Source organism: Talpa europaea, assembly GCF_964194135.1.
Source record: "Talpa europaea genome assembly, chromosome: 1".
NCBI classification, from domain to species: Eukaryota; Metazoa; Chordata; class Mammalia; order Eulipotyphla; family Talpidae; genus Talpa; species Talpa europaea.
In genome coordinates this window covers 94,709,994-94,723,171 of record NC_140073.1, presented here as the reverse complement: position 1 = coordinate 94,723,171, position 13,178 = coordinate 94,709,994, and the positions used below count along the sequence as shown (strand labels likewise).

General features: G+C 35.4%; 2 protein-coding genes across 17 annotated transcripts in view; one reads left to right on the top strand and one right to left on the bottom strand.

Moving 5' to 3' along the window:
• PRPF40A (pre-mRNA processing factor 40 homolog A) overlaps positions 1-3,096 on the top strand; it is a gene marked incomplete at its 5' end in the record, with an annotated part of 46,389 nt that extends 43,293 nt beyond the window's left edge. For all 14 annotated transcript variants that reach the window (XM_084237870.1, XM_084237869.1, XM_084237868.1 and 11 more), the window contains 2 exons: positions 598-729; positions 2,626-3,096. In XM_084237870.1, coding sequence (XP_084093996.1) covers positions 598-729; positions 2,626-2,718 — 225 coding nt within the window. In that variant the 3' untranslated portion in view covers positions 2,719-3,096. The remainder of the gene's footprint in view (positions 1-597; positions 730-2,625) is intronic.
• Positions 3,097-11,550: 8,454 nt separating this feature from the next.
• The window catches only part of FMNL2 (formin like 2), a gene marked incomplete at both ends in the record, with an annotated part of 274,318 nt that continues 272,690 nt past the window's right edge, over positions 11,551-13,178 (bottom strand). For 2 of the 3 annotated variants that reach the window (XM_084238495.1, XM_084238497.1), the window contains one exon: positions 11,551-11,660. In XM_084238495.1, coding sequence (XP_084094621.1) covers positions 11,551-11,660 — 110 coding nt within the window. The remainder of the gene's footprint in view (positions 11,661-13,178) is intronic. The other variant, XM_084238496.1, reaches the window with a different exon arrangement.

Below are 13,178 nucleotides of genomic sequence, written 5' to 3'. Positions count from 1 at the left end.
TATATATATATATATATATATAAATGTCAAAACTATTTTGTTGGGTTAGTGGGAAAAAAGTTTACATTTACATATTATTACTTTTTTTTTAAAGATTTATTTATTCATACAAGATTGATTGATACAAGCACTGGGTACAGTCAGAAGCGCAGGAGGGTGAGAGAATTCACCAGAGCCAGAGCAGGGAGTAGAGCAGGCAGAAGGACCGAAGTACACTGCTGAGGGGAGCAGCGGGTGGCAGGAGAGGTCTGCGCGCCATGCGGGACCCTCCACCCGTGGCCGGGGAGCAGCCGGGGATCGAACCGGCGCTGCAGAGGCTGCGGGCAGCTTCGCAACCCAGTGCTCAACCGCTGCGCCACCGGGGAGGCCCTACATATTATTACATTTAACATAATAAATATGATCCAATTTTAATTCCAGTCCTAACCCATGAATCTAGGAAATGTCCTAGAATCCTTGAAGTTTAACACAAATTTTATCACTCTAGGAGCACATACCCTGATACATAGGTGTTCTTAAATATTACCTAGATAAGGATTTTACAAATAGAGTGGTATCTTTATCAAAATGCTGACATGTTATTTTTTATTTACATAGGACTCTCCAGAGTCAGATGCTGAACGAGAAAAGGATAAAAAAGAAAAAGACCGGGAAAGCGAAAAAGAAAGAACTAGACAGAGATCAGAATCAAAGCACAAATCGCCCAAGAAAAAGACTGGAAAGGATTCTGTAAGTATTTAAAATTTTGAAAATATAGAAATGGATATACTGTGGTTAAATGTGATAGTGTTAAAGAATAGACTTTTTGGGCCTTCCTGGTGGCGCAAGGAGTTAGGCACTGCACTATGAAGCAATCTGAAGCTTCGCAGCATGAGTTCGATCCCTGGCCCACCAGGGAGCAACCCACATGGCGAAACAGATCTCTCCTGTCTTGCCCGCTGCTCCCCTCAGCAGTGTATTTCAGTTAGTGTGCCTGTTCTGTTCCCCACTCTTGTCGCTGGTGAATCCTCTCACCCCCCGCATCTCTGGCCTGAGCCCCAGCTCTTGTATGCATAAATAAATAAATCTTTTAAAAAAAAAAAAAGTTTTCAGGTTTATTACCACTGATGAAAACAGTGACAATCAGCTATATCTCACAGAAAATAATTTTTCTAATATATGTAGTCATGAATGACCTCTGCTTTGAATATCCTTGATTTTGTATTTCTTTAAAACACCATAGCATTCTGTAACAATACTTTAACCCCCTAAGAAAGGATATGGTCTTCTGCTTTGCATAATCTTAAGACGTGCAACTGAATATTTTGAGAAATACGAAATTTAAGATACTAACCTGGGGTTCTCCCCCCAGATAGCCACAGTTGTCATTATTATTAAATCCAGTCCTCTTTTTTTAATGTTTATTTTCTTTTAATTTTTGGATACTAAGCCCAACTTCAAAAAGTAACAGTCTAGTAACTTAAAAATAATTATTGATGGGAAGAAATAAGGGCAAATTTGTAGGGGTAAACAAAGTCAAAGTTCAATAAAAATTACATAATTAGTCCTTACTTTTTTCCCCTTCATATGTGTGTATACAATCATGCATCTCTTACCAATATTGAGGTTAGTGTCATACTACCTATAAGATGGTGGTCCCATAGGCTATTTTTATTTTAAAGATTTACTTATTTATGCATACAAGAACTGGGGTACAGGCCAGAAGTGTGGGGGGTGAGAGGACTCACCAGAGACAGAATGGGGAGCAGAACAGGCAGATCAACTGAAATACACTGCTGAGGGAAGCAGCGGGCGAGACAGGAGAGGTCTGTTGCGCCATGTGGGTAGCTCCCTGGCCGGGGATCAAACTCATGCTTGCAGTGGCTGCAGATAACTTCATAGGTTGCATCTAACCCTTGCACCACCAGGGGGGCCCTCCATAGGCTATTTTAATAGCCAGGATGCAAAGCATGCTATGTGCCATGCCTTTCTCAGACTGTAGTCCCATCATTAAAGGACAAATGACAGAGCACATTTAATACAGTGTTCTCCTAGCATTGCCATGTCTTCCAAATGCTTTGGGCTTAGCAACGAAGTGGCCACTGAATTACCACTGGCAATTTTTGCTAAGCCTTGTTAGTCCTTCCTTTGGATTCTCTGATGCAGTGACACAGTGCATCACTGCTAAATCTGATGCACATCCTTGGTGGAGAGTATTTGAATTTTTATTCTAAGTGTTATCCTGTTCATAAATATTGTACGCTTATTTGAATATAGTATGCTTAAACCTTAACTTTTCTGTAATATAAAACGTAGGACAACATATAATCTTTGCAAAATTAGCAAGAAATACAGATCCTATGCAATCAACTTCCATTAGATGGAGAAAGATTTCACATTCAGTTATATTAGAAGAATGAAAAGAAACTGGTGTGTATGCCATTCTCCATTTAGTAGCATCTTGTAAAAACTCTCCCCTAGTATGACTTAGCAATGCTAATCATTGATAAGCTTTTGGAAGAGGGGGTTTCTGTGGGTGAGAATCCAAATCCAGATAGATTTTAGATTCTTTTTTTCCAAAGGCTCGTTACTACTTAATCTTTTGAGTAGTAACATCACATATAATTATATTCAATGTCTTTTCAGGGTAATTGGGATACTTCTGGCAGTGAACTGAGTGAAGGCGAATTGGAAAAGCGCAGAAGGACCCTTTTGGAGCAACTGGATGATGATCAATAAATTATACCAAATATGTTTACAGTATGATTTAAAGTCTAATTCAGACCAGGGACTCTATTTTAAGTTCAATTGAAATGACACTGGGTTTTAATTATATCACAGGGAGAAAAGTGCATTTAAGTATTGTTATTGTGGACTTTATAAAAGCAAAGGAAATTGAAAATAACATTTGATTCTGTATCAAGAATCATATTTTCATATGGTCATAACTGTCTTTCTGTGACCCTTTCATAGGGCACTGCAGGATGGATTAAAGGTGGCAATTTATTGATAACTGCAGATGTCTCTACTTTGTTCTAAAGTCTAAGTCATTAGGTGATTTGATTTACTTTATAGAAGTTGGATTTTGATGATATAATGAAAAAATTTTGATAACTAGTAGTACAAAAAAAGCACCAGCAACTGACAAAACTGCTTTTTTGTGCACTACCCAACTGGTTAAAGCCAATATGATCTTTTATGGTGAACTCAGAAATAGGTGTTCTTAATGGAAACCTGGTAGACCCTTAACTATAGTAGTGCTAATGAGCACTACTATAATAAAGCCACCATTATTTTTTATGAAACATCTGAATACATTTTAAAAAGGCTATTGTGAGGGCATTATTTTGAGGTGATGTTTAAAAAGTTAACATCAAATCAAATTGTAAATTACTTTAAATATATTGCCTTAAGGACCTACTAAAGAATGTGCCACCAAACTTTAAGTGATAGTTGCAATATCCTTGTCTAAAAACAAAAATCAATGTTGACTTAAACATTTTCTTTAACAGTTGTCTTTTTTTAATCCAATCTTTCTCTTGCTTTTTTTTTTTTTTTTTTTTTTCTCCATTGAGGAAGTCTTTTACCTTCCCTATTCATTGAGAAGCATTGACTTCGTGGTACACATTCTAAAGCATTTCTGATTTGAATATTTTTGTACATTTTTATCGATTATTAAACCTTCTCTTCTAGCGTGTACTAGTATTTATTTCTATTTAAAATGCTCAGCTCAAAAATATTGTATCATCATTTAAAGTAACTAACCTAAATTTTGCTTCATCTTACCCACATAACTAGGTTACTTTTCCTTTTTTAATATTTAAGAATTTCACAAATCAATGCACTTGAGGCCCCGTATTTGTTTTTGGTCTGTGAATTTCCTACAGAATACTTTAGAGAAGCAATGGTTGGAAGCTAGAATACTCTTTACATGCTAACTTTTGAAAGTTAGTAATGTAATTTATAATATTTTCCTTCAGTGCAGGAGATTTTTTTAAGTAAGTAAATTTTAGCAGTCTTTGGTAATATCTTGGGGTTTTTGTTCTTTGTGTTTTTCCCCCCATTTTGCACACTTGGGGCAATCCTATTTCAAGTTGGGAATTATTAGAACAAAAAGTTCATTTTCTTTTTCCTTCACCATCCGAATGAATTTGAAAGTGGGACTACTGACCAGGATAGTTCTTTCCCAGCCTGCCTTCCTATCTATCATCTATTGTTGAAAGTCTCGGGATTGTTTCTAAACTTGTCTCTGCCAAGTCATTTTTCTGCTGTGAAATAAGACATGACTTTGTAGAAAATGAGACTCACTATCTTTAGAAAATGTGAAGTAATCAGGTTGCTTGCTTGAGGTTAGTCTTCTATTGTATATTAGAACCAAAACATAACAACTTTGGCAACAGGGAGTTGCCTAGACTTAATTTTCAGAGGTCCCGTTGTAATGGTAGTAATTATATTGCTAATCATGTTAAACACTTGACATGGAAGTCAGTGGTAAAAAAATCTTTAAAATATGCATATGATATTGATCAGCAGAAATACTAGTGATGTTTCACAGGAGAATTCAGACTGTAAAATTTTGTTTTAATAACTTCCATGAATGATTTTTTTTTTAAGTACAACTTTAAAGTTTTGATTTTCTATTTAAATAAAAAGCTATTGATGTGTTTTAGCATGTCCTTACAATAGATTTCTGTATTTATTATAGAGATAATTGTCTTATCACAACCTCAAATCACCCCGTAGAAGACAATACAAATTCAGATTACCTTATAGTTACCCCATGAAAATTATTTGGCCTATTATAAACAATTTAAAACTGAACAAACTGCAACTCACACCAGAACATCTTGGTTTAAAAGATGTCTTGAAATGTTTGTAATCCTTGTCTACCTTTGATCTTACCAAATGGGAATTGCTAGTTGCTAGAAAGATAATTGTATGATCTGAAGGCACAGGTGTTGGAAAGATTCTATTAAAGCAAGAGTTTTTGTATGACTATTGTTAACCTGTTACATTTGGTTTCTAAATTTTCAGCTGGGAAAAGGTGAAATATCTTGATATATTAGTTCTATTAGAATTGAGTAGATATGTTCAAACAGGAATTTGAACAAAAGTGTTCAAATAGGAAAGCATGTTTGTTTTCAGATAAGGAATATTTATAATTTCCAATTAAGCTTTGGACACTTAGGTAAATGTTGCATTTCTCTTCCTCTCAGTATCTTATTATTGGCTTAAACTCACTGATACATTTCATATCATACTTAATAGTCAGAATCGAGATCTCATATATTTGATGGTTTTATTTTCTCCCAATCCACAATTCCTTTGTGGAAAAAGTGAATTTGTATTAAAAATTCAGTTAATTTGTGTGCATTTTCCCTACGTGTATTTATATAACAATGTTTTTTCAAAAAGCATTGTCCCCACAATTTTTAGCATAGTTGGCAGCATTTCATTACCCAAAGTAGCTTTAATGTACAGGTTACTTCATCTTTTTCACTAATCAGTTTTTTTTAACCTCCTAGTAAAGTCAATAATAATCAAGTACCAACAGCTATTTCATCTTTTGGTTTGCTCATTTGTCCAACTATAAAATGAAAATGATTAGCCTGGAGTAGGGCAGTCTTAATTGATAATAGTTGAGTAAAGAGACTGTATACTCAACTTAGATGCTATTTGAGAGAGAAAACAGTTTCTAACCAAACAATACCCAGGGAAGAATGAGGAATGCTTTTAAAGTTTATAGGATATTTAATTACATTCTGTAATTTAAATGTAAATTACAAAACTAAGAACTGAATAAATACTTATAAAAGCAAAATGAGGCAGAGCACATTAATTCCATTTTAAGATTTTCTTTTCCCTTGGGGTTGTATCTCTCTCAATACAAAGTCAAATTTTAATTCTCATTTTCTAGTAAAACTGCACTTATTTCGTAAAGACAAAGCAAAATAAAATCTTTGGTCATTTTAACTATATGTTCTAATAAGCTTATGATAATAGACTTATAATCTCATTCTGATTATGGTAATGGTATATGCCATAAAATAATTCTTACCTTCCTTTGTCTTACTTTGCTCTCAAGCTTTTCATTTGTTGTTACTTAAATGATGGTCTAATTCCTTGGGGGCAGAGATTTTTGTTTCATTCACTTCCATATCCTGAGGATTAGAATAGTGCCTGGCACCATACTAGGCATTTACTGAATGTAAAATACTAGTTGATTAGACATAATCATCCAGCATCCATCATGGTACACACCATCTGTATTAAAGAGCTTGTAAAAGCATCATTGGAATAACCATTCTAATCCCAAACTAAAGCTACATACATAACTGAAGTACAATTAAGGTTTAGTTACTGCCACTCGCCTTAACTTGTTAACCTCAGAAATACCCACAAGCTTGTTAATGAGACGTGCAAACTCCAAGTGGTTTTTGAATTGAAAGGAAACCCCTTGTGGTAATATGGGACATACCTTTCTCACATTGCATTCATAAATTAATGTACCATAGTTTAGTGTTACACTAGAGGTCCTAGTGGTCACAATAACAAAATAAGTACATTTTTTTATTTAACTTTTTTTAAAATCGTGGAGATAAAACAACTGCAATTTTTACAACTGCAGCTTTTACAAAGCCAGGAATAAAAAATGATCAAATTCTTTTGTCTATTAGAAGACACAAAATTAAAAAAAAAGGAAATTCTGGGTAGCATCAGTTTATAGTACTCTATATGATTTAGGGTTATAGGTTCATACCTCTTCAGAACGGTTACCACATCACATCAACCACCAACAGTAGTTAAAATCTTCCATCATCCATTGATTGGTCCCCCTTCCCCTCTGGTAGCCTGTTTTGTCAGATTTCTCGTTTGCTTTAGTTTAGTTTTATCTGTTCATTTCTTGATATCCACATGAATGAAATCATCCAGAATTTGCCTTGCTCCTTATTTTACTAGCACGATCCCTCTAGTCCCATTGAAGTTGTTACAAATGACCAGATTTCATCTGAGTGGTAGTCCATTGTGAATATATACCATATTTTCTTTATACACTGATCTGTTCTTGGACATAGGTGGTTCCCATAACTTTGTTGTAAATAGCTAAATACCTACTGAAATTTTAAGCTTAGAACTAATTATTTCAGGCAATTTTTGAAAAAAGCCTGCGTAATAGTGACATGGCAGGCACTTAAATGTTACTGGAACAGACTTGATGTTGAGATGAGAAGTGAAAAGATGTGGCACAGATTATCCACACACTCCCCCTAGCCCACCGTTTTATTTCATTTCCTACCTGGCCTAAACTTAATTGCAGCAAACTGTCCATAACTGCTTTTGTGACTCAATAGGAACTAGTCAAGGCCACTCATTGCTCATGATTGGTGAATGACTTAATTTGATGGTAATTGCCCGAGGCAGAATATTGATGCTTGCATTTCAGGGAACTGAGTAACCCCTCTTCTACATCTCACCCTAATTTTCAATCAAAATATGAAACAGACTGGCTGCCTAATTAGATCAGATTCAAACTAAGCCATTCTTCTATGCTATTCCTTGGGATATCTAAATTGCTATTTATAAACATCTTTTTTTTAGTTCTGCCTGCAAACTTTTTTGGTAGCTGTTGTTCCCTTGCCTACCTCTACAACTAAACTCAAGATTTGTTCTGAAAGGTGAGTAATAGGGGGAACAAGATTTCTATTTTTTGTGTTTGTAACTACCACGTCTTCTCTTCTGTTTAATATATTGTTCTGATGTAAAGAACCTCATAAAATTAGACCTTTTGTAAATAAACAATTTATTAGAAAAAGTGGCATCTTTTACTGCATAAGGTGGAATTGTGTCAGCTTTTTACTTTATACATTTCTTATATGCAGTTCTCTGATGAGATGCTATCTGCCCCTATTGTTTTCTCAGTACAATTACTTGCTTTTGGCTATAAAAGTTAGAGCCAAGAAAGTGTATCAACACTCCTTCCTTTGTTTCTTCAATTTTGAGGAATAAATAGATGGGGTATTAGTTTACAAAGAGATGGAAAGTTAACAGATTAAGAACCCTTTTGTACAAACTTGGCTTGCTAGTATATTCACCTTTGCAGATATTTCTAATAAAAATTATGAAACTGGAACTAAGAAAAAAAAATTCTTAGTTTTTATCAAATACTAAATAAAGTAGGTGAAAGTTCTTAGTCTACCAGACACCCAGATGTCCTGAGTCTGAGGTTGACACTGCCATGACAGTAAAAAGATGGGGGCTTGACTTCCTCACCTTTTAACAAAGCTGTTGGTCAAATTTTTAAAATATGTAGGAAAAAAATAATGTACATGAATTCTAAAGCTCATTTAAAAAGGTGCGATCTTCCACTGTAAAATTAGATAATTCTAATACATTAAACAAGTAGAGTTACTGATGGCCAGCAAATCTCATTTTGTGCCGAACATTGTTGGATCAATAGAGTCTCTAGACTTTGAATCTCATTGCAGGGAATTCTAATGGGTCTGAGTTTACTTTTTTTTTTTTTTTTTAAGATTTTTATTTAAGTATACAAAAACTGGGGTGTAGGCCAGAAGTGTAGGGGGTGAGAAGATTCACCAGACAGAGTGGAAAGCAGAACAGGCAGATCTACTGAAATACACTGCTGAGGGCAGCAGCAGGCGAGAAAGGAGAGGTCTGCTGCACTATGAGGGTTAGCTCCCTGGCTGGGGATTGAACTCATACTGCAGTGGCTTGCAATAGCTTGATAGTGCTGAAACTTTAACCCCTGCACCGCCAGGGAGGCCCCTGAGTTTACATTTTTAGTTGAATGAATGGGAGTGGGGGACAAGAGAATTCAATTCTGAGTCATTAGTCTCATCTGTCTCATCTCAGTTTATAGTTGCAGTTTTGCGTTTGAAAATACTCTGAAATTATGGAATATTTGAGATCTTTATTTCTTCCACCATGAGGCACTTTTCCTGGCATTAAAAAAATGGAGATTATTACTAAATGTTCCCATTAATGTGCCCATTTATAATAAAGCTTCAACTGCACTATATAACCCCATTACAGTGGGAAAAAATATTAAATAGGGAACAAAGACCTACTGCAATAATTCCTTAAATGACTAAGTTTATATTCCTCTTAGTGTTTCTAAGCTACTTGGACATTTTCTAAAGTCAAAAATCTCTTTGTTCCCTTAGAAAGAGTATACTAATGTTGCACATAACCTTTTCTGATGACTTGGAGCTACTACAAATACCACAGCAATGAGAGCCAAACTGCTTGCCAAAACGTGGTTGTGAAAGGTACAAAGTTAATCTCCATGCAGTCCACACATGTCCTATCTGTACATACACATCTTTTCTTAAAATGGAGGGTTAGGGAACCAGAGAAGAAGGGTACTACTTCTATGGAAACATTTTAAGTAAAATTTTGTAGCTGTATGTTTCAGTATCAAAATCTATTTGGTTCACACATTCCATATAGCAAGTAATCAAGAATTCCTATAGGCAGGGATTTTTCTTAAAACTTACCACAAATAGATTCTGAATTCAAGTAGCAAAACATCTGTTTCTAGAAGATAAAAAGTATATATTAAACTGCTAAAGCCTACCATTGAAAGACAACAGTATATTACAGGAGGGTAGTAAATAGTTTATTTGCTCATATGCCATGAAAAGACCAGAAAAGTAACATGAACTGCTTTTATAAAACATTTCTAATATTGCTAAGAAGCAGGACCATTAATAGACAAACAGAAAAGAACATGCCAACATTATTGTCTATTTGGAGATTAATAAATAGGCAATTATTTTAATATGCTCAATAATAATGAGCTTTGGAAAGCAGCTGCTTATAGTAAAGGACCAACCATTTGTGTTGTATCATGGTCAAATTTATTTCTTCATCAAAATGAATAGTCAACAGAAAGACAAAATCTTGGCATGTTCTTTTTTAAAGGACACATTTATGAAAATGTGCTCAAGGTGGCAGTTTTAAAGTATTTCTGTAAATAAGTATGCTAAAGTGAAATGTAACTGATCCCTAAACTGCCCTTGTAGTTAAATATATATTAAAAAAAAAAAAACTATAAGTTAAAATAACATTCAGATTGTATAGCATAGGCTGATGCATTTTTAAACAATATTTACAATATTACCCAGAGACTTAGGTAGGAATTAAGGAGAAGTGTAAAAACCATAAAAAACTGCACCAATTTTATAGCAAAATATCTGTACATTTAAAAAGAGCTCATATAACTACACATTATCCAAGGAAAATGGGACCTTCACCAAGGAGTTCACATAAGCACAACGTAAAAGAAATTCAGTGGTTAAATACTATACAATAAAACTTTACAATTAACATATTGATGTAATGTACCGAGAAGGTAAGCCAGAAGCAGAATGTGTTATGAAAAGTACAAATTAGCTTCGGTCCAGTTTTTGACTTTGGAATGGATCAAGTGCCCTGCCAGAGATGAAGGAAAAATTACAATGGCTTAGTTGGCCATTTAGTTCCATTACATACCATTTAAGCTTAACTCCAAAACTTCATCAATTTAATTGCAATTCCCACGAAGTAAACTGGGAAATACGTGAACTTCTTAGCTTTGAATGCCGATTTACAAAAGGGAAAAATAAGCGGGGAGGAGGCAAGAACCCTGCGATTGTCAGAGGAGAATAAGGCCAGGTAACTAACACTACTGTGCTAGCAGAAATAATCTTGAATGCTTGATAGAGCAAGTGAACTTCTCCCTGGCTAGCAAGGCACCAGTTTCTATTCTCAGAACTGACCCATAATGGTCCTCAGAAATCCTAGTACTGATTACTGAGATGTTAATTTTAGTGCTAATTAATAAATACATTTGCATTATTTTTTAAAGCTGCCTCTAGCTGAAGAACACAGTACTGCAAATAAGTCTTACACAGTTGTATGCCATCATATCCTTGCATTGTTACTGTGAATGTCTCACAGGGCATCATACCCTACCCGAGAAGTAGCAGAATGTGATACAAGACAGAGTTGAGTGACTTCTTGCCACTGCAATTGCATCCTGTTTGGACTTTGCTGGGGGCTTGGTTATTGACAAAAGAAGTTTATCGTGTAATTTTTTCCTTCCATGTTGCAAGCCCTTAAAGATACTACCTTGATATATATGGCTGAAACCCAAAATTAATCAGTTAAGACATTTCAGCAAAGGAAGCCAACAGCAGATGCACCCATGTTATTTACAACTTACCAAGAAATGAGGGTGGGCCTAATGGGACGTTCACAATGGCAAGTAATGAATGGAATATGAAATTTACATTTTGGTTAAAAAATTGAATAACATACTGGTGTAAAAAGATACCTAATCAAATCAAATCCTATTGCTTTGATTAATCTGAGCAGGTACTTCCACTTTTAGGCACTTGTTAACAAAGGTTGAAAGGAGAGCCCATCATTTTTAAATTCCTATGTGTTTGCTAAATCTGAGCCCTTTGAATATTTTATCTATGTTCAAGGCTGCAGTTAAATGGTAGCACATAAAGTTTATGTGGACAGTTTCATTCACGAACACCCTCTTCATACAGGCAGGTCTTGGGTTCACATGGTTATTTCGGCACCATTGACAGAACGCAAGTTCTGATCATCAAAGCGCCGCCTGACACTTCTCCTCACCGCATCGGCTCGTCTGTATGGTTGGTTTCTAAGATCTGTAAAGAGGAGAGCACCAGTGAGCAAATTGCAAGCTTTAATATTATGTGTCTAAGCAAGACAAAGGCCAGCTGGCAGCCAATCAAAGCAGCTTGTGGAGAAGAATCAGCTAATTGGGCCGTTTAAATTAATTGAGTATTTGAGCCAAAGACATGTACTTTGCCCTTAATAGTTACAGTCAAACAAAACAGGACGTAATACTGGTGGGTTTCTGGGGCTTACAGAAAAATATATAAGAAAGGATATTCACTGGCCAGAAAGTCTAGCTTATGTCTTCTTTTGAGAAGTTCCCCAATTGGAAATAGCTATGGCTTAGTTATTCCTTTCCTTTCTGGAAACCTGATCAATAATTGCAATGAATTTTAAATTGCAAAACCAAAAAAACTAACTGGTCTGCTCTATCTTTGGCTTTAAGTTTTAATCAAGGAAGGAACCTCAAGTTTAGCTTGTAAACACTGGTTCCATTTTTATTCCATCAATGTTAGCTGAAGTCATCTTTTTTAGTGAATTAGAAACATAATGCTAAACCTCAAAATAAAAATAATTGCTAAGTAAAAGTAATTTCTAAACACTTTCCCCTACATTGTAATAACTTTGTTTTTCATTAAAGGGTATGTCATGAATGTTCCTGCATTCTCCAATTTGCACTGTGAATGCATAGAAAGATATCAAACATTAAAAAAGTATGACCTGTTGAATGAATGAATCTGCCCATCACTTCAAGTAGGCATTGCTCTAGTGGGATAAAATGGAATGAACCAGGGAAATTTTATGTAAGCATTCTGAGTGTGAAGGCATGCTTTCTTGATGAGTAATGCATCGCCTACTTTCGATGGAGTCAGAGCATGGTGCGGGGCGGGGTGTGGGGGGAAGCAGACTTCATACTTAAATAGCATGTATTTCCCTTTAATTAACTCAGTACTGTCGGCTTCTGTTAGGAAACATTCTGCCTTTATAAAGGGAAACACAACAGAATTAAATTAGACTGAAACATTTCAATCAGTAGATTAAAAATGGTGTTGATGAGCCATACCTGACCCACAGGAAGTTTGGCCTCTAGCTTATATTTCTCAATACAGTCTCCTGATAATTCAATAGGCAACAAACATTTCAAAAAGCAGGTATTCTGACTAATCTTTGAAAACTCTAAGATTTAGCAATACTGGGCCCCCATTCTTATCTGTCAAAAACCAAGGTGAAGCTAAGTACTGAGACCTATGCTTTCAGTTTCAGCACAATCTCATAAACTCCTGACTCACTGAATTTATGGTCTTGCCCTACTCTTCGTAAATTCAAGCAAAGAATAGTTTTGCATGCCATTATCCTCTGGAGCCTCTGCTGCTTGACCCAGAATGGTAATGAAAGGTCAGAATTCCACTTTGGGCCAAAGATATACAGTCACCTGCAACCCTTTCAGTCCTGAGTCCTCTGAGTAAGTACTTCTAGAGATCCTAGCCCTTCAAAGGATGTTCCCTGTGATCTGTTTACAATTTTTTCAGATAAAAATGGGGTTAACT